General features: G+C 50.6%; 6 protein-coding genes across 6 annotated transcripts; 2 read left to right on the top strand and 4 right to left on the bottom strand.

The window, feature by feature from the left end:
- Positions 1-5,390: 5,390 nt before the first annotated feature.
- Positions 5,391-6,470, top strand: M436DRAFT_58455 (uncharacterized protein; the record flags this gene model as incomplete). Its single annotated transcript, XM_013567129.1, has 1 exon — positions 5,391-6,470. One exon carries the CDS (start codon positions 5,391-5,393, stop codon positions 6,468-6,470), a length of 1,080 nt encoding a protein of 359 aa, XP_013422583.1.
- A 3,810-nt stretch (positions 6,471-10,280) lies between these two features.
- Positions 10,281-11,573, bottom strand: M436DRAFT_58526 (uncharacterized protein; the record flags this gene model as incomplete). Its single annotated transcript, XM_013567141.1, has 2 exons — positions 10,281-10,480; positions 10,739-11,573. 2 exons carry the CDS (start codon positions 11,571-11,573, stop codon positions 10,281-10,283), a joined length of 1,035 nt encoding a protein of 344 aa, XP_013422595.1.
- Positions 11,574-12,682: 1,109 nt separating this feature from the next.
- Positions 12,683-14,381, bottom strand: M436DRAFT_58516 (amino acid transporter; the record flags this gene model as incomplete). The annotated part of the gene is made up of 2 exons (XM_013567138.1): positions 12,683-13,702; positions 13,755-14,381. The coding sequence occupies 2 exons, from the start codon at positions 14,379-14,381 to the stop codon at positions 12,683-12,685; spliced, it is 1,647 nt and encodes a 548-aa protein (XP_013422592.1).
- A 1,800-nt stretch (positions 14,382-16,181) lies between these two features.
- On the top strand, positions 16,182-17,378 carry M436DRAFT_58555 (uncharacterized protein; the record flags this gene model as incomplete). Its single annotated transcript, XM_013567149.1, has 1 exon — positions 16,182-17,378. One exon carries the CDS (start codon positions 16,182-16,184, stop codon positions 17,376-17,378), a length of 1,197 nt encoding a protein of 398 aa, XP_013422603.1.
- A 51-nt stretch (positions 17,379-17,429) lies between these two features.
- M436DRAFT_58410 (putative D-amino acid oxidase) lies at positions 17,430-18,755 on the bottom strand (the record flags this gene model as incomplete). Its single annotated transcript, XM_013567121.1, has 5 exons — positions 17,430-17,481; positions 17,530-17,629; positions 17,685-17,955; positions 18,010-18,178; positions 18,295-18,755. 5 exons carry the CDS (start codon positions 18,753-18,755, stop codon positions 17,430-17,432), a joined length of 1,053 nt encoding a protein of 350 aa, XP_013422575.1.
- Positions 18,756-19,006: 251 nt separating this feature from the next.
- On the bottom strand, positions 19,007-20,418 carry M436DRAFT_86430 (FAD dependent oxidoreductase superfamily; the record flags this gene model as incomplete). Its single annotated transcript, XM_013567174.1, has 2 exons — positions 19,007-19,831; positions 19,885-20,418. 2 exons carry the CDS (start codon positions 20,416-20,418, stop codon positions 19,007-19,009), a joined length of 1,359 nt encoding a protein of 452 aa, XP_013422628.1.
- Positions 20,419-20,616: the final 198 nt, after the last annotated feature.

Here is a 20,616-nt window from a genome sequence, read left to right as displayed (position 1 = left end):
ACTGACCCCTCAGCGACACTCGGTCTAAGCGAATACTCGCGTATAACCCACAACGTTTACTCGCGACAGAGCCGTTCGCACCTGCGACATGGGGATAGCGAGAACTGCGACAGTAGACTCAACAGTATGGGTATACCCCCAAACATTAAGTCAACAAACGTGTGTGCATTGACTCGAAACAGATGTCAATATCCATGCAGGAGTCAGCACAGCTTGCAGCAAAAGCACGACGGGCCCGGCTGCGACATGTCTCTTGCCCTGCTGTTCACAGCTCTGCAGAGACAGGGATCCACAAGGAACAGGAGGTCGTTGCTTGCAAGCTCAGTGCCTGCGCAAAGACTTGCATACCGTGCTATGCAGGTGGAAAGAAGACGAGCTTTTTTTCCCGGCAGTTTTCCGCTAAGCAAGAGGCTTGCATCCTTCGCAGCTCGTTTACAACTCACCTTTTGCAAATGCACTGAAACCCGTGAAGTAGTGGCATCTCACCGTGCGTGCCACAATCGTGGGTCCGCTTGTAAAGAAAAAGGAGATACACCGCCGCGCGACACGCAGGGTGCAGACGCTCATGCAGCATATCGATAGTTCATTGCGGGGTTCTCGAGGAGGGCAGAGGTGGCATGTTCAAAGGAAAAAAACTGCAAGTGTAGCCATATTTTGCGGAGAAAATGCCCGAAAAGATGGCGCAAGGCCCGGCAAGCCATGTCAAAGCTCTAGATGGTGGTAGATCACTCTAGGCCTGGGCATGGCCAGGGTCGCAGCTCGACATCAGTTTTTGGTTGCACGGTGTCAATCTACCAAGTTGTGTTGTTTGCCTTTGTGTCATGGAGACTTTTGTCACTGGAAGAGTCGAGGCGAGGAAGTAATCTGGTAGGTGACAGAAGTATGTCGAGAGTTCCGAGGGAAGGAGGAAAGCATGCGAAATCCAGACCTGGAGAGGAGAAAGGTCCGCTTTGGTGGCTGCAAAGAGCAGATTTACGCGCCACGCGATGACCGCACTTGACCGACCGACGGCACTTGGTCGTCTCTACTGCATACCAAGATACTGACAGCAGCAGTAGCCGACAGCGAGCACTTGAGCTGGAGGTTGCAACAACCTAGACCAGTAAACCAGAGAATAATCGGAGCTGAGAGCCGCAGTGGACCCCTTGAAAAGAAAAGCCAAAAGCAGCAAACCGTTCGCGAAGTGCGAAGACACGGCACCCACGGCGAAGCCGACGAGCGAGGGCGCAGATTGACTCACAGATAAAGAACTTCGGTACAGCCGAATGAGGCGCACTCGCGCAGAACGCCTAAGCAGACGACCGCACCTCGCGAGATGGATACCGGATTGGGAAAAGACCTCAGCCGGTGATGGTACGACGCCGCAGAGCCCCTCTACCTTTGCAAATGTAGAGCCGCAGGATTTTCCACAGGGTCTCTGTCTTTTGAGACGCTCGTGTATAGAATTTTCGAGCGTTAGCTGAAAGGTGGCAGCCACCAAGGAGTGTTCACAAAAGTCAACGGGTCTCTTCACAAGGCGGTTGGTGAGCCCGTGGTTTTGTGCAACGGTCTGGTCACAAGTCTTGCTGACGCGGGTGGGTGCTGTTGCGAGCGGCGTGGACGCGTTCAGAATGGATCTTCCTGCTCAGGCGATATACCGACAGCACTGGACGATAGCAAAGATTCTAGCCAACATGGTCCGCGCGTAAGCAACTTGCAGCCGCGGAGGGATCTGCGAACGGATATGAACTTCGAGTAAGCAATTCTGTGCCTTACATCAAACAACCGAGGCATGTTTCATGGTGCTGCTCATCACGAAATGATTCAGAAAACCAGTCCGAGCACGGAATAGATGTTTTCAATGAGTACTGAAGATATGGGAGCAAAGCAGAAAGAACAACCGCGCCGAGGACCAGGGCGTTTGTAGCATCTTCTGTGTTAGAACGCCAAGCAGCCTCGGAAACCGTAGAAGAATCTACGGACACGCCAGAGCTGTTTCGAATGCTTAGAAGCTGAGTGTTATCGATCTGTCGGAACAAGCTACCGATGTCTGGCGGTAGGGCCGACAATCACAGCCGGCGAGATAGTAAGCAAGACAACAGCTGTATGCTGCGTGCTCCGTGCCAACGGCTGAGGAACGAGTTACGAGAGCTTTTCTCCAACGTCTTCTTGCAAGTGGACCATCTTTTGAAGCAAAGTGGTGGGGCGGTATAGCAAGAATAGACTTTGTAAGAAGCAGTGTGAAGACTCCGGTTGAACAACATGGACTAAAATGGGGTCACGAAAGAGCCGGACGCGAAAGTCGGACTCCGAGGCCACAAGAAAAAACCGTTGGACGACGACGCGCGCAACTCGAGATGGCTGGGGCTGTGCACGTGAAACGTTTAACCCAGCGACGCTGGCAGCAGTACAGAAAGTAAGAAAAATCGCAGGCTTGGGAAGGAACACGGTGCAACAATCCGCAGATATAACGATGCACGATGCGGGTGTTGGTGAAAACAAAATTGGTCAAAGTTTGTATTATACTTACAGATCATGGCGGGGGCATGCAGTGATCTGCAAGATGGCTGGAGATTCTGCAGAGCGCGATACGGAGAACTTCCGGTGGCATCAAGCAACTGTCCTGAGGTCAAGAGCATTGTTAGCAAAGAAGCGCGATGCGCAAAACAGCTGGTCCGAACCGCTGGCGAACGAAGCGAGCGTCGGCATCCTTAACGTCTTGCGGCACCAGAATCCAGAGTACCTACTATCTGGTGGCTTGCTTGCTTGCTTGCCCTAGCATAGAGGTAGATCTTTTACCCTTTGTTGAGGTACGCCCAGCTCAAGAGTCGAAGAATTCAACCATCAACACATGAATCAGAGCTGATGGAGAACGAGACCGACAAGCATGTGGGGCTCGGCTCCTCTGGTTCATAGAAGTCTGTCCCGAGGGGCTGAACATACTCGTAGTGTTGGGGTTCGACTAGCGAATTGCTCTGTAGTGGTACACATCAGTGACAAGAGGCATTGTTCGAAACTCTGGCCGACAATGGTAGCATTCATGGAGAGCTATTGCTTCGTTGAAGTCTCTCCACTCACTTTGAAGACATCGCAGACATGGGAAGAAGTGGATCAGCCCGAGGCATCTCAACTACCAGACTACTGGAGCCAGTTCGCTCGATCTTGATCCACCGTGCAATCGCCATACAAGGCAGCTCCGATATGTCGATCCAGTGAAGTTGACAGCAAGACAATGCCAAAGCATGTTGTGCAAGCGTGCTTGAATCATGCGAAATGTCAATCACAGGAACATGATGTTTGCTCTTTTGGTTCATGTCCAATAAAGTGCGGACAGGAGAAGTGTATACCGCATTCGACGAGCGTGACGCAAAATCTCGAACATGTTTGAAGGTTACCGGCGCAGGTTTCGCCTCCAGAAGGCATTCGACGAACCCAAGTCCATGGTTTGCCGGGGTTGCCGTCCTTAGGGAAAGACCGAATGCTTGGATGACGCCAGTTTGGGATACGAAGTTCGGCAACACTTGTAACGAACAAGACGTCAGGTCCTCTGGAAAGGGCTCGACACGCTGTCAGGTGCTTGCGGATGGCTTCTTTGGGACAACGAAGAAAGTGGCTTCTGAGTAAGACATTTGAACGGCGGTGTCGATCGCGAGTTCCGCTCCCTAACGGAGAATGTCGACGTGTCTCGGGACTATGATTCGAAGGACTTGGAGGAGTGGAGAGAGAGCAGACAAGACAGTTGAAGTAGATGAGACACTTACTGCAGGAACACAGCGTAGTCTCGGGAGATTTTGATACTGTAGGCTTTTGCGCATCGTTTCTGAGGAAATGAGCTCCGTGCTTGCTCATTGGTCAGACGGCTCGGTGGAAATAGAGATCACCGGCTCAAGTAGGAAGGCGGCATGGAAACTTCCTCATGAATCGTAGTTTAGTACTGCAGTAAGATTATCAACCTTGTAGACTGTCGTGGGCGTCAGGAATTAGCTCTATGGATTGTCGTGGACTGTGCTTTGCGGGCGCATAGGGCAGCGCTTCGGAATTGTGCAGTCCTTGTTTGAGATTACCAAAAGCTTATGAGATATTCCTCCGGCCGAGCTGGAGAACATGGAATAATGATTGGGAAGGATTCTGGGGCCCGCTTGAATACACAAGGATATCCCTGCTATACTCATGGACAGGTATAGGTACATCAGCGGTCGCGACATTATTGCTGTGAGCATGCTTTGTACGGCTACCAGAGTATGACTCGTGGTGGCTCGGTCGGCTGGGCCGGTATGAGTAGAGCTGGGCTTCCTAGAAGTACTATGAGAGAGTCCGAGGGCGTCTGGCTGTTGGCATGGCATGAGCAGGGTCAAGCTGATGATGAAAGGTGGGCTTGAAGCTAGAAGCCACAAGTCCGGTACGGAATGCCAATATTGCGGAGGGACAGAGTGCTGTTGCGCTTTCCATTTCTTGTCCTCTTGCTGCATACAGCTTCAACCTTCTCCCTCGTCCATGATGGCAATCACCAACGTCCCGCAGGCCGCGGTATCGTGGCTACCTATCGCAATCGATTGTGTCTTGTCTTAGGTTATCAGTGACGTTGGCGATCGCGTACGTCAGGCAGCAAGCAGCAAGGACAGTGCAAAACGGCGCGTGGGTAGCAGAAAGCGAGGTCGCGGTGCTGAGAGATGATCGAAGCGACGTTGCAAAGCCGTTGCAGGATTTGCGGCTTCCAGCGTCTCGCGAATTTGCCAGTGTCGCACGGCACGCAACTGAGCTGACGCAGAGTGGCCCAGCAAGCTGGACGTTGCCAAAAAGCCGTTGTTGTCCAGCTGTGCGACAACCGTCGTGATAGCGATGCGACCAGCCCGCCGAACGTTGTTTCCCTCTCTGCCTTGCCCTTGCAATTCCTTCACGCGACCGTTGCTATCCCAGTCAGCGGGGCCGGGTTGAGTGAAACCTCAACCAAAGACATTCTGAACGGCCTGCCGTACGCCTGCAGGCCGTAATGTGAAGCAGCTTGTGTCACTTCAGCGCCCCGTACAGGTTTGACATGTTATATTAACGAGCGCCTGCGTCCTGTTCGAATTCCTCCAACAGCTCATACTCATATACGATCCTCCTGCGCCGATCCATCCAGGAATAGAGACTCTCTTATACATACCAACACACGAACACGACAGCCCATCCTCGTCCAAAAACTTACACAGCACGGCACCAACAGTCACGCAAACGCTCTGCTTGCATATTCTTGTCTTGAACCCCACTTCCCAGCCCCGCTCGTCACTGTTTACACTGTTGACGACCGCTCGACTTTGGCCAAACGGCATCTTTTTTTCCACGCTGCTGCCTTTTACTTGAAGCCGCCTTGTCCTCCAATTCTTTCTTTCCAACCACCAATCCACACAACACTCATTCAATCCAGAAACATGGCTGGCTCTCTTTCCCCCAGAACCACTCGTTCCAAGACACGACGCTCTACCATGTCTTCGCAAAAGTCCATCAAGACTTGGGCACGTCACCAAAAGCCTGTGGCTGCCCGCCTGACCAAGGACAAGGCTCAGACCAAGGTCATCCCTCAGGCTGTTCCTTCTGTCCCCGCATCTCCCTACCACCACTCTGCTTTGATTCAAGCACAGCTCACAAAGACTCACCAACAATCTCGTCTTGCTACCCCTGCCATTCCTTCAAAGCCATCTGGCTCGTCTTCTGGATCCTTCCGCTTCCTTGATCTTCCTGCCGAGATCCGTCTCATGATCTACGGATATGCAGTGACTGAAGCCGAACCTCTCTACATCGACACACTGGCTGCTCCTCCGGCTGTCACTCGCGTGTGTCGCCAGACCCGTCAAGAAGCACTACCCGTCTTCCTTGGCAGCAACTCATTCATCACTCTCTTCAGCTCTGTTCCTGGCATGGATGCTACCTGCCCTGAACCCTGCTGTCTTACCAAGTACACCACTTCCTTCTCGCCTGCTTCCGAGTCATGGCTCTGCACTCTTCCTCCTTCGCAGCCTCTCATCCGCGACATCAGCTTCACTCTTCAGCCTTCCACCTGGGATGACGATTCGGAACTCTCAGCAGACTTCCGCATGCTTGATGGAAAGCTTGCCCACGGCTCTGACTGCCCTTTCTGCGTCAACGGCTCATATGGCAATGTCACTCCTATCTCTCTTTCTCACCCTGCCGTCCCCGAGAGCCTCAAGCTTTTGATGAGCCACGCTCAACAGATTCACGATGCTGAACTCGACGCCGTCAACACTGTGCTCCAGTTTGGCAAGGGTCTCAGTCTCTATGACATCGTCGCCTTCACCAAGGCCTTCACCGGTCCCAGCGAAGTCATCACTGCCAGACAATGCGACCAACAACGTCTAGTCGAGCACTTCAGAGAGTCGCTTGAGGAATGGGATGCCTCCAAGGGCGACGCCAGGTATGAGATCCAAGAAGATCTCAGACGTACCTCCGACGACCTTTGGTCAGAGAAGGAGAAGTGGTGCGGAGTCATGTGAATATCTTGTTTGTTCCACTTGCATGTTGCTTTTTGTATAGCGCTGTACGGAGTTTAGGGCATTGGGATCTTGGGATTGCTTTCTGGCCTATGGGCTCACGATCAAGATGATGATGATGATAACTACGAATACCTTTCTTGTCGATATTAGACACATTTCACGAACCAAATCTTTCACACTACGTTCACGTGCTTGCTCTTTCCACTCCTCGTGTGCTTGCCTCTCACTAGTTAGTCCTCTTAGAACCCAGTATTCTAAGAACTCGTACTCGGCCGAATGTCAGTCCTGTCAGCTTGAACTCTATCAGGCGGTCGGCATCTATTTCCGTGTGTTGTGCCGCCCCTCTCGCTCACCGTATCTTGTTTTGAGGCATGGCTGTCCACTCGTCTTGCGTGCTACCGAGGTAGTCTACGACATAAGCGAGGAATAGGTGGATGGACCTAAAGTGAATTGTTACGCGTTCGGAGTTTGGTAATGTCGCATCATCGACAAGCTGTCAGATGTATGCACAACACAACGAACCTTCTTTTGTCGGAATTCCCGGCGGCAGAAGATCAAAGTCTCCACTTCATCACCGATTGTTCCTCAAAACTCAACTTATTCGTGGTTTCGATTGTATAGACGGGATCTCGCTTTCGTTTGTCCGATCAACACTTGATTGTTGGTTGTCCATGCATTGTCTCAAGCACAGTTCAGCACTGCACGTGTTTTGGCGAAAGGATCATCGAAAGCCTTCCATCCTTCCAAACACGTGAAAGGGCTGTAAGGCTATACATGTTTCACTGCATAGTGACCATAGGCCAATGAGAGAAGTCGCTCATCCGTATTCGCTCCTCCAACATTTTCACATGTCAACAAAACGTCTATCTACAAGAAGTTCGCTGGTCACAGCGTTGTACGTGCCTTTTAAGGTTATGAGGAAAGGACAGCACTGTGGGTTCTCCGCTTGTTCGGCGTTTCCAACAAAATTTTGGCAGAAAGATGTTATCGATATAACCGTTTCCTTTCGCGTTCTGTGTTATCTTAAGGCCAACCCTATGTTTATGCTTGATCGAGCAAATCGATAAGGGCAGACTATCTACGCACGTATGTTGACTCCAATCTGAAGATCACGATGGAATCGCGAGAAACAGAATGCTTCTACGTTCGAAGTGCCGAAACAGAAAGATTGGTGGTCAATCGCATTCTTTCAGATTTCTGGAAAATGTCTCTCACTGTCGATCACTTTTCCGACTCTGTCTGTAACTTGCTGATCTCAACCACTTCTGCCCCTCGGCTATTTAGATAATAAGCGAGAAATGCGTTTCTCTTTGAACACCGATCACACTTGATCTCTGTGGGTTACATCCGGCAACACATCAGACTCTTCCAGAGTCCCATCTCCTAACGACTTTGACAAATATTCGAAAAATATTCACCACAGGCTGACGACCGACTTCTTGGCTACACAACGCTAGGTTGCATCATTCGTACTGATTCTATTGCGCAGTTTTTCGCGTTCCATTACATCCGTAATCCGAGCTGTTATAGCCGTTGAGTGCCACCGACAACTTTCCACGCCGCCACTTACACAATTCTACAACTCTCGCTGTATTACAATTTGTCCTCCATATGGATTGCTTTTTCTTATAGACTCCCAAGTCTGCTACAACGCTTTCCAGTTCCCAGGAAACGTGCAGATGTCACAAAAGGGGTTCCTTTCGTCATGGCCGTTGCCAGTTCTACCGTTGGAATTGCCGCCGCCACTTACATATGGGATTCGTATGCCTTTGCCATCACATCGCCTTCTCCTCGTGCACATGGCAGTTGTTCTCCGTCCTGAAGACATGCCCTTTGCCTTTCCGCCCTCATCCTGACTCAGATCCGTGATATAGAAGGGCCGACGTCATGCACCTTATGCGCCGACATTCGTCTCAGAACTGCCGCCACGGCAAACATGTTCCGCCTTTACTGATTTCTTGGTATGTCTCATGACATCGGACATTTTGTTCTTCAGATACACTTCTGGAAAACTTCTGGAGACCTTTCAATGGCCGCCTTCTCGGAGTGCAACTGCGCGAGTGTGGTCAGAGATAGCCGTTCAGTGGCCGTTGACATGGCTTTCGGTCGCTATCTACACTTTCCTCTTGACTCTTCTTCTGCGCCTTCTCGAAGCGTTCTACCACCCAGACGTGAAACTGCTGGCACAACGAAAACATCCTTGGCTCTGAGCTACACACAGGAAGTCTGATGCGTACTGTGGCTGAGGAGAACTTCTGGTTCCCCTTCGATAGTCTTGTGTTGGTGTTTGTCAGCGCATGGCCGGCTACACATGGAGATTGATTGAGTCTCAGGCAACAACCTCTCTCAATATACTCCACTGACCTCAAGACTTGGATTTTGACTTCCAGTCCAGTTGCACAATCACCATGCAAGAAAGACCCGATCACACTAATCAATAGTGCATACAGTCTCATGCATCCAAACACACATCTTGAGGTTTCAGCTCAGCTGCACAATAATTTCTCCACTGCGAGGAATAGAAGGTCCGACTGTGCCAATCACCAACCCGCACAAACGCACCCACCTCACCGTATACTTTTCTGGCTTTCCAGCCCAGCTGTATGATAAACTATCCATGCGACAGAACAAAAGCTTCTCCATGCGATGGAGAGAAGATCCGACTATACCGATCAACCAATCGCACTGGTGATAATGTCGCTTGTTGAACCGTTACCATGCTTTGCTCTTTCCCTTCCAAGCATGCTTCCCAACTTCCATTTATACAGATGAGAAGGTCCGACTGTTTCAATCAAGTTCCACTCAGTCTCACTCGCGTCAGCGTTGCTACCATAATCACGTTTGCTTCCAGCATTCTTCCATTCCTTCCACGCGTCTCAGCATCGACTTTTTTTTTTGTCTATACATGCATTTCAAAGAGAAGGGCCGAGCTTCTATATCTCTCAGGCTTACCGATTACATGGTTTGGCTGAAATGGTGTGGCTGACATATTCTGGGATTCTGATATCCGACCGTTGGACGTGCTTTTTGACGTGGACGCTGGGGAAAAGAAGATTGTCATAGAACGCGCGTACGAAACTAGGTAGAGAACTTGAGTAGAAAACACTTGAGAATTGGTGCTATTTTGATAGAGAGACTACAGAGATGTAAAGTTTTGCATGTTGTTCTGCTAGCCTGTTCTTCGACATTCGTAGGCGGGTGGGGGCAGGTCGCAATTGTGGGAAGCGCGTAATTACCACGATCAAGAAATGTCACCCTCTAGCCAAAAACACAATTCATTCGCACCATTTCAACTCGAAGAATTGATGATAGATCAAAGTTGCAAGAACATGGTCAGATCATCACCATGCAAGATCGAAGAGTCAAGTTTGAATCTTGAAGTGCTGTGTGCAAACCCACGGTTCCTGGTTGAGCTCCAGAAACTCGAGATCTCAAAATCGAATTTCACATATCATGGCCGTGACAAGTACTTAGCCACTTCCAGACTCGCACACAGGGAAGAAGCAAGCCAGGAGATAGTACTTCTACAGTACAGAGGTGTGTGGTCAAGTGCTCGTCGCCGTATCCACGGTTTATTATCAGACCTAGTCGTTGGAGGTAAGACCCTGTCACCATCTCACATTTTGACATAGTCGAAAGTCGAAATCGCAGCATCACACGAATCATTGCAATATACATTTCAAAAGCCCTCAAGGCAAATGAAACACGATGCGCACTAAGGAGTATCATAAAAACAATCATTATATACATTTCCAAACAGAAAACAGCGACAGTCATTCACACTCTATCCCTCTTCTACAATAACATTACCTAAGCAGCAGTAGCAGTGGGCTTCCTCGTCTCCAATTTTCTTGGTGCTTTCTTCGCAGGTGCTGCCGGAGCCGCTGCTGGCTTTGACGGTGCACCGTTGCTCTTTGCTCCAGCATTCAATTTCCTTGGCTTCTTCTTCTCGGGTGCGTTTGTAGTTTGGGGAGCAGCAGGTTTGCTAGCGGCGGGTTGCGGTTTCGCCGCTGCTGCTGATTTGGTATTGGTGCTGGATGGCGTTTGCTTCTGTGTTGCTGATCTTGTGGTTCTGGTGGTCGAGTTTTGTGCTTGTGTCGGTTGCGAGGGTGTGGATGAGGCAGGTTTGGGTGCCTCTTTTGGCTTGGGTGCCTCTTTTGGCTTGGAGGGTTGCTTGGGTTGCGCTGGTTTCGAGGGCTGCTGTTGTTGTGTGTTCGAAGTCTTTTGCTGTTTCTGTGCTTGTTCGCTTTGCTTTGGCTGGGATTGACTGCGTTTCTTTGCTTGTTGGGGAGCTTGCTGCTTGTTGTCTCCTCCACCTCCCATGCCAAGGGATGCTCCCAGGCCGCCTAGACCGACAGCAGCACCTGCTTGGCCCATTGATGGCATGTTGGGCATCGACGGCATCGAAGGCATGCCAGGCAAGTAGCTAGTCATGTCCTTTGCTGACTGCGACCAAGACGATGGAGCTCGATCGGGCATATCGTTCTTCATCTGCTCCAACTCTTCTTTGCTGGGTGCTTGCGTCTCCTTTGTCTGCATGACCATCTTATCCAAAGCCTTCTTTTGCGCCGGCGTCGACTTCCAGTCTGGGAGGAAATCACCAACCACGCCTTGCACACCATGACTTGCCATTTCTCCCAAGTCCCATATCTTGCCGTGCATGGCACCGTAGACAGAGCCGACGCCAGCGCCGAGCAGACCAGTGACTGTCGAGACGGTGCCGCCGACAATGGCTCCTGTGACTTTTCCGATCGTGACACCGGGTTGGACTCCTAGACCTGCGCCGGCGGCGAGGCCTTGGAAAGCACCAGTTTGTGTGTACTTTGCAGCTTTGCCAAAGGACTCGGCTTCGATTTCCTTGTCAATGGCCTTTGCGAGTGTTGCTTCGCGTGCATCAGCGTCACCAGCGGCCATGGCTGCTTGTCGCAGTTCCCATGCCTTTTGTGTCGCTTGCAATGCCATGGTGGCAGAGACACCAGAGTTTTGTTTGATCTCATGTTGCGGGATGGCCTGGCCATTGGCGGCGTTGTTATTGCTCATTATTTTGTTAGAGGAGTTTGAAACCTTTGGATTGGCTTTCTTCTGTGTTTGTTTCGGCGGCATGCTTGCTTGCACAGACAACCAGTTTGATCAGATGTGTTAATATGCGGATTAGCAGTAGCTATGTAACAGTGAGCGCAGAGCTGTGATAGCAATATGCAAGGCGACGTCATCACCACTGCCCTCGTCCAAGCACCAAGGTCTAGAATACCTGTTTTGATTGCAACTCCACGATCATCGAAGTTCTTCAGCCACGTTCTCCGCAGATCCTCAAGTAAATTCACGGTGACCAGGTCCGTTTATCTCACCACGTATCGTGGAGTGGACCTTGATCGTTACAACATACCTCTTGGCAGGAGGCAATCCATGGGTACCCAAATCCCACGAGTTTGTTGCAAACTGGCCAGAGCATTGTTCACTCAAGACTTGATGCGATTGCTCGTCAATTGGCACACCGAGCGGTACTGAGAAAGGTAAAGATCGATCAAGGACAGACAGTAGTGCAATATGCGGAACCGAGTGTCGAGCGACTCAAACAATCGGCGACACCGACATTGGTGCTGATCTTGACTTTGTGAGAGGGCAAGACTTACCTGAGATACGGACGTCGCTTCTACCATCCGCCATCAATGCCACGATGATATATAAAACTAGTCGTTAGTATCTCGCGACGAAAATCTCAGATCCTGATAGGATCAGCCAGCATGAGCTGTGCCCGTGATGGCAGATATGAACATGACACTGAATGCCTGTAATGTAAATTGGTAAGGTACAAGAAGAATATCCACAACAGAAGAAAAGAAAGCTATCAACAAATCGCTGCTAGTTTTTGGAACAAGGCGAAGATCAACAACACACCAACGTCGAAGTTTTGTAAAACGAATCGAAAGTCGCATGGAAGTTGATTTTTGTCGCAATGGATCGGGTATCGAGGCGGTCCGGAACAGGGCAATCGAGCAAGGACAGCTAGTGTATCGCGCATGGGTCGGACACGAGTAGTAGAAGTCGCACATGGGCAAGCATGAAGCTCATGGTTGTCGTCGCTCTCGGGTGATGTCGCTAAATGGTCAGAGGCGGTCGCATATGGCCTAGGATTAGTCGCATCGGGTATCAATCGTCCAGCATCGATCCACAATCATTAAACATTTTCACTCCAAAAAATGTGCACCCTTTCATGGTGCCACCTTCGAGGCTCTCCTTGCTTCGGAGATACTGCGTCTGGTCTCGAGAGCAGTGTCCTCGTGTGTCGGGGGTCCCTGGTAGTTCTTCTTGCCCCATACAACATACCACGCACCTGCAATCAGAATGAAGGCAACAAAGACTACTGATGCGTAGTTCATGAGAGTTGCGGTGACAGGGACAGTGGTAGGCATGCAGAACAATGGCACGGCAAGACAACTCCAAGCCAGAGCGACAATGTTGCAGAACAGTCCCAGGGCTCCGAGAGCGAAAGGAGCACCTTTGACATGCTTGCGACCTGTGAAAAGGTTGGTAGCAATGGGGATGGCGTACGAAACAGTCAAACAGATGACACCAACACCAGAGAAGGCGTTGTATGCAGCAACGGATCCGAAGTAGATGACAGCGAGCAGAATCTGCACAATCATACTGAGCAACATGGCGTTGAGAGGCACGCCTTCAAGAGCAGTGGTGTTGTTGACCTGCTTCCACCACTTGCTACCAGGAATGGCACCATCACGGGAGAAAGCCCAGACACAGCGAGATGCTGCAGTGGTGCAACCGATACCGCAGATAAGACCGAGAACCATAAGGGGGAGGAGCAATCCAATGGCACCACCGGGCGAACCAACAGCGGTAGCAATGATGGTGGGAACAGGCTGTCCTGATGCGAGAGCAGCAAGTGTAGAGAGATCGGGAATGACGAACAAAAGAGGAAGCAAGAACATCAGACCGGCGCCAAGGTTGATCAGAATGGTGGCAACCATGGCCTTGGGCACCTGAGTCGCAGGCTCTTGAACCTCCTCACACATGGAAATGATCATACCGGTCGACGAGGTTGCGTAGGCAGCCTGCAGAAGACCGACACAGAAAGACCATCCGGGGGTCCATCCCGACTGGGGCTCGAAGTGAGTGAAGACATACTCGCCAGAGTGACGGCCACCCTTAGCCAGCACAAGTGTGACAATGAGAATGGCAACGACACCAGCAAGAGTCCAGAAGATGGCAAAAGTCTAGGTCACGTAATCAGTATCACGGTTGACATAGAGGCTTCGTTTCACTTACATCGATCAGAGCCAACCATCTGTTGCCCAGCGAAGAAACGAGGTTGCAGAAAAGAGTAATGGCAACAAAGACCAACCAAGTCTCCCAAGCGCTGGCGTCCCAGATTCCAACACCAGGCGATGACTCGAAGACATTGACGCACGAGATGATGAACAGGGCAGAACCAAAGTTGACGGCCAGAGTGATTGTAATGTTTCCGACGACATATGCCCAGCCACAGATCCATGACAGAACTCTCTTGTACTTTGCAGGCGCCAACATAAAAGTCTGGTAGTAGACACCACCAGCTGTAGGATAGACCGAAGTGATCTCTCCCAGACTGGCAGCGACACAAATAATGATCAGACTGACCATGATCCATCCCCAGATGATATTTGCTGGGCCACCACCGACGAGAGGGTAGTAGAAGGTTGTCGCAAGACCGTAAGGAATCGAGGCCAGGACGAACGACATGAAGGCGACTTGGAGGGTTGATCGGTTACGTGCCATCTCAGGCTTGTAGCCCATGGCCAAGAGGATGGCATCGGATTCGTCGACGTCGGTACCGCTTTCTTCGTTGGATACTTTTCGCTCCTGGCCGAGTTGGTTCTTGGTCGAAGGTGAGGGCTGACCATGGCCAGCAGCCATACCGGCTTGGTCCAAGTTGCGATCCGGAGGATTGGTGAGGAAACCCATGTTGCGTGAAAGATATGGTTCGTGGATGCAAAGAGCGAGGATGGGAAAAACGAGAGTGGTCAGCGAACGGGGAGTACCCGGCACATATGTACAAGAGGATCGACGCTATGACTTCTCTGCGAGAGGAAGGTTCGCATAGCGCGCGTTCGCCTAGCGGCCAGGCGTTCGGAAACGGGTGGGACTGATGGAGAAGGGAACGCCAGATGACGATGTGCTCGAGTTTTTTTTTTCATCTCATCGACATTTGGAAGACGCTCTCGACGTGGCCATGACCAGGGTTCAACACTCTATCTTGTTTCTGACCCGCGCAATATTCGACAATGGTATATCAGAAGACTTGCGAAAATTCCTCGGGAAGTCGTTGAGGACTCAAGATGCAAGCATATCCACAGCCTTGATTGCGATGAAATGACTGCCAAGCTAAGCCGAAACGCAACACCCCCAGGGCGTGGACTCGGCGGAGGGCGTGTGTGTTGGGGTAGGGCTATACACTCGGATCTCTCTAATGCCTCTGACCCCTATAGCGACGACATGTCGTTAGAGACCGAATGAGACAAGCAAGCGGAGATTGGAGAAAAGGCTTGTTCCTGACATCTGATGTTGCAACTTCCGTCTCATCTCAAGCTGTCTTGCGCGCGCGAGTGACTCGAGGTATGGCTGGCTCTATGGTGCGGCCTGCCTGACACGCGACGTTCGGAAACAAGTCCTGCGACTTTCGCTTAAACATTCTCATCTGATTGCGATAACAATCAAAACGCGCAGATAAATGTCACCAGCAGACAAAGCAGCCGCTGAGCTCTTTGGAACATGCGATAAGCTCTTCTCTCAAGGATTGGATGCCTTTCTCAGGCGTCTTCACCACGCTGTTACTCAACCATCTTGCACTGTATCCACTCATGTGGCTACTCGTATCTACAGAAGGGCGCCACTATAAGGGCAGGATCCAAACTCCGCTGAGCCAAGAGATAAGAATGCATCGTGGCCATTTGTGGAGAACGTCACTACACCAGGCGACAGCCCATTGATTGACGGTATACCATTTCCGCTATAGGAGACAACTTCCGCCCTAGAAGGTGCTGCAGGAACGTTCGAAGAACAATGCCTTGTTTCGTCGGCAAGTTTCATGCAAGAGGCTCGGATGTAGGCCACGTGAGGAACCCCTCCAAAGACCCCTCTTTCCCCCACCTCGTTGATCTACGTACCAAGCAATACATCGATCGACCGCATGAACCATAGCCCAGCTCTATAATCATTAGATTCGTAGCATCAAGTACAGTATAACATTGGCGAATTCGTGAGAGAAAGTCAAACATCAATGTCGGTAGGCACACGTCTGGCATGCCAGCTTCGAGTCGACTGCTTACAGGAAGGCGCAGATGCCCAAGAGAACGTCGAAGTGTAAAAAGATCTTGCCGCGGCAGAGAGTTTTCGTTCGATCCTGGCAGATTCATGGCCTCGCGATCCACGATCATTTCGACCTCGGGAACAAGACAAAAAGGGATGCGCATAATCTGGAGGTCTTGCTTTCGGCTTCGACGAATATTTGATGAATCAATGTTGTTTGTTGCGATAGCTATCAAGAGAGCTTCAATTTGACGGAGCTTGAGCTCTCAGATCCTGTGCTGGCGTGTCCGAAGCTACGTACAGTTTCGAGCACGACCTCCACGGTGCCGCTATGACATCCAGCAACAATAATTTCTTTTCCATCCACGCGGTCTTTCCTTTGTCTCTCCTGCCCAATCCCTTTCCAACATGCATCTCGTTGTGAGGAACACGATACTCATTGGGCTCGCTGCGCTTGGATATGTCGCACTCTGGAAGTTTGCAAGCGACAATGGCACTTTCGCGTTGATGCGAGCCGTGTCATTGCGAAACCGTCTACCAGGAACCGGCGAGGAATACGCCACGGAATTCACACGATGGCGCTGGCTCGATGAATTTTTGCGAAGCTTAGTTACGATCTTCTGGCCGATGGTCAATGGCACCCGACCAGGCTCATCATTGATGTGCTTCTACTTTGCTGGTCAAGGTATTGTCGCGTGGATCTTGACAGCTCTTGAGGGACAACGTCGACCGAACAAAGAGAATTGGACAGTCATCTCCTTGACCACTGCATACGGCTTGCTGTTTCAAGGACTCGGAATTGGGATTGTAGGACCACTCTTTCTTGCCTTTTCTCCTCTCGGAGACCGAGCGACAAGTTGTGTTGCTGTGCACCACAAGACAGATGTAGATGCCATGATACCTGCAACAATTGGCGGAATCATCATTCCAACAGTTCTGATGTCGCTTCATGCACCGACGACTGTTTCTTTTGAACAAAAGGTTGATTTTGTCCGTCTGTGGCAGTTCTTTCCTTTATTGTTCCGCTTAGGCCAGCGCGTATGGACAAGCCTTGTTTTCGTCCGCCTCGACTCTTACAGAGATGAGCTCGCAGAGAAGAGCCCACGAATGCAGAGACGAGCATTCTGCCGGGTCTACATCTTCGGTCTCTGCTGTGCGGCCATAACTCACAACGGCACCCTTGTTGTTTCAGCGATAAGTCTACTGTTTCCCACATTTTTTACAAAGGACATTTCGGCACAGTTTCATCCGACCAACCTTTTTGTTCCCGTTTCGCCGTTCTCTGGAAGGCAGGCAAGCACGGTGGGAGAAGGTGCTCATTGGTTCTTGCAGTGGGATATGACAATCATGTTTCTCACCTACTTGGTTTGGGCATACTTTGCAGCTGTCAAGGTAATCTATCCCAATTCCAGACTACTCTCAGCTCCGTTGATACTACGTCTTGCTGGCTGGTGCTTACTTTTTGGTCCTATGGGTGCCGCCATGCTCGCAATTTGGGAAAGAGATGATACTATCTTTGAAGTGGAAGAGCAGAAGGTCAAGTCTCGGAAACTTTCGGCGGAAGAGCTGGCGTCTCTCGCACAGGCTGAAGGCAAGAAGGAATGAGCAGAGAGTTTTCGAATGGACAGACGAGCGAACTTAGATGTATGTTTATGCTCATAGACGAGCGCCCTTTTGCAACAAATCGACGGCTTCTTTCGCCATACCCCTAGGAGGTGGTTAGTATAGTATACGAGGATATCGCTGCTCGACATACCATGAAGCTTGATACCCAGCACCGCCAGCACCATAATTGTGAATGACTAAACGTTCGTCAAACTTTTCTCTCTCCAGTCGGGCACCACCCTTTCTGCTTGCTGTTTTGTTCTGTCAGCCTTCTGCGCTCGGACATTCAGAGAAGTTCAAACTCACGCCTCAGTCCGACACCATGATAAATGACTTTCAAGTCCTCCGGCTTGCCCAATTCAGGAGCGAGAGCGCAGCAGCGGTTTTTAATGTCTTCGGCAAATTCTAGGTCAACGTCCCCATTCCACTCGTTGTCGAGGCGAACACCACCAAGAACGACACCGTTGTGGGGACCACGCGGGAAAACATAAGTGGTATCTTTGTTGACTCTTTGCGGCGAGCGAAAGTACATTCTCGTCATGGGAGTCTTGGGACTTTCCACGAGCATGATTTGACCCTGCTTTCATGTGAGTGTTCTATGCCTTGATTCTGTTTTGAATTCAAGACATACTCTTGTTGGGTAGACGTTCTTGTCCTCTACACCTCCTAACGAGTAGGCGCCAAGTCCTGTGCAGTTGAAATACGCGCTCACTAAGGGAAAGGCAGTGAACAGCTCATCAAGAGACTCGAAACTGCCTCTGCGTATCTCTATACCTTGACGTTTCGCTTCTCCTTGTAGCCTATCAATCTCTATGCATCAGCTTCTTACCTCTAGGAATGGTTACCACACACTGAGAGCAGTACGAGGGATCGCAAACAAGAAGAAAAGGGACAAACTTCAGACCAGAAAACTCACCAAGGAAGATAAACTTGCGTATCAACCACAAAAGTATCCAACTCACACCCAAACCTCGCTCCCTCAGGCAACTCATTCTCTTTCAACATCTTAATCCCACCCACCAGCCCCTCATACCAGATCTTGCCCGTCCCCTGACTTAGTACTCCGGCCTCTTGAATCTTCGAATCATAGATAGCAGTTATGGGCATTTTATACACACCCACTTCTTTGCTTCGTACAGCAAGGTCTTTAAATTTTAGATATGTAACGCGATCCCACGATTCTTGGACGCCGTTGTCGGTGGCGACCGAGAGCCAATTTGCTCCTGCCCAGGGGGAGGTGTAGGTTGCGTGATGGTCGCCGGGGAGGTACTTTGCTATGATTGTGATGTGGGCGTGGGGTTGGCGGGAGTGGAGCTCGAGGGCGGTGGTTAGGCCTATCACGCCAGCGCCGAGGATTATGTAGGATGGAGGTGACATTCTTGATGATGATGATGTTGTTGCTGTCCAGCTGGAAGCTATACATAAGGGTCAAACATGACTTGTATATCAAAGTTCATGGTTGAGAGGTGGGATGGAGGATGAGTCAAGATGTGGAGGGCTGCCGATGTCGGGGTGCGACTTTCGGGGCAGGTCGTATTTACTCTTCTATGCTATACGAGGCGTTTGCGCTAAATCGACTATTTACATGGAAATTGAACAAGAAAATGTGCGATCCATTAGGGCTTTGCTCATGCGAGAATGTCTCCACCTTCAGGACCAGCCTTTGCTTTGTCAATTCTCTCTTGCGTTGTCTTGAAGGCCTTGGGCACTCTTGTGTCTTCATACTTCTTTCCCTCATGCAACATATCGGATATGCCCTTTGCTGAGAGCCAGATAACTGGCATACCATGGCCATTGAACCCAGCCAGAATATACTGACCAGGCTTCCCAGGCACTTCACCAATATGAGGGTTGGTATCGTAGCTGTATCCCATCACACCCGTCCAGATCTTCTTGACTTCGGCTTTGGTGTGTTCCCAACCGCGGAAGTTGTTTTGCATGTAGTTGGTGTAGTAGTCCTTGGATGCTTCGATCATCTCGGCATCGTCGGTATTGTTGTACCATTGCTCTTGGAAAGGCTTGAAGATTGCCTGGGAGCCACCGACAATGATGCCGCCGTCGGAGCGAGGGATCAAGTAGCTGAGGACGCTGGGGTCGCCCTTTTCGCGGATGATGTACGAGTTACCGACGAACGGAGCAATGTCTTCCTTTGGTACGGCAATGTGGCAGCAGATGCCTTTGCATGGAACGATGCTCTTTTCGTATTCAGGCAACAAGGTCTTGGTGTAGGCGTTGGCGGCGTGGACGATTTTCTGAGTCTTGATGTCGCCGCGTGATGTGGAGACGGTCCATTGACCATCGGATGAGGAGGTGACCGAGTTTACTGGAGTGTACGTCTGGATGTTGACGCCACGATCCCGCAAGATTCCAAGAAGTGCCATGATGAACTTATATGGCCAGATAGTACCAGCAGTATAGGTTGCGCATGCCTTTGCGTGCTTGATACCGCTGATCTGTGATTGATTAGTAAATGAATACTCAGCGGCAAGTAGAGCTAAATACTCACGCCCTCGGCATCTTTTCCGATGTAGAAATCAACATCATCCATATACTTCAGACCATGGGCTACCATTCTGTCGTAATTGGCTTTGGCCTTTTTGGCAGCATCGTCGTTGCACCAAACATCGGTCGTCCTTGTTATGACAAAGTCACAGTCGATATTTTCCTTGGCGACGACATTCTTGATGGCTGTGACATGAGCAACCTCGAATTCTGCAATCTCAGCACCCCTTTCAAGTCCATGACGGTCGATGTGTGTGGGGATGTGACCGTAGAGATCAGGACGCAGATGGCCTCCATTACGACCTGTGGCTCCGCTGCACGCGCCTCGTGCCTCTAGAAGCGTGATTGAAGCTTTGCTGCCGGCCTCGAGAAGATGATATGCCGTCGCGACACCTGCATAACCAGCCCCAATAATCACTATGTCTGATTGTTCTGGAACTTGATCCGTAGAACGATAGTCATCGAGTTCGTGGAGGTTGGTGTGCCAGAAAGACTCAGTGCCGCCGCCGACAGTCGGAAGACCCTGAGGAAGCTGCATTTTGTGGTTTCGCGTCGCGACTTTTCAATCTGTCCTTTCTCTTTTTCCTACAAACAAATCGCTCGACACGAAAAATATATTCTGAGTCGACGGAAAATCAGGCTATCTCTTCCCCTCATCTCGTGTTCCAGGCACCGTGTAAATAAAGATAGGCCAAGCCTCTTGCCGAGGCCGCGCGCCAATGGCCCTATCAAACCC

Source organism: Aureobasidium namibiae (assembly GCF_000721765.1).
Source record: "Aureobasidium namibiae CBS 147.97 unplaced genomic scaffold scaffold_29, whole genome shotgun sequence".
Classification (NCBI taxonomy): Eukaryota; Fungi; Ascomycota; class Dothideomycetes; order Dothideales; family Saccotheciaceae; genus Aureobasidium; species Aureobasidium namibiae.
This window is presented reverse-complemented; position numbering and strand designations above follow the sequence as displayed.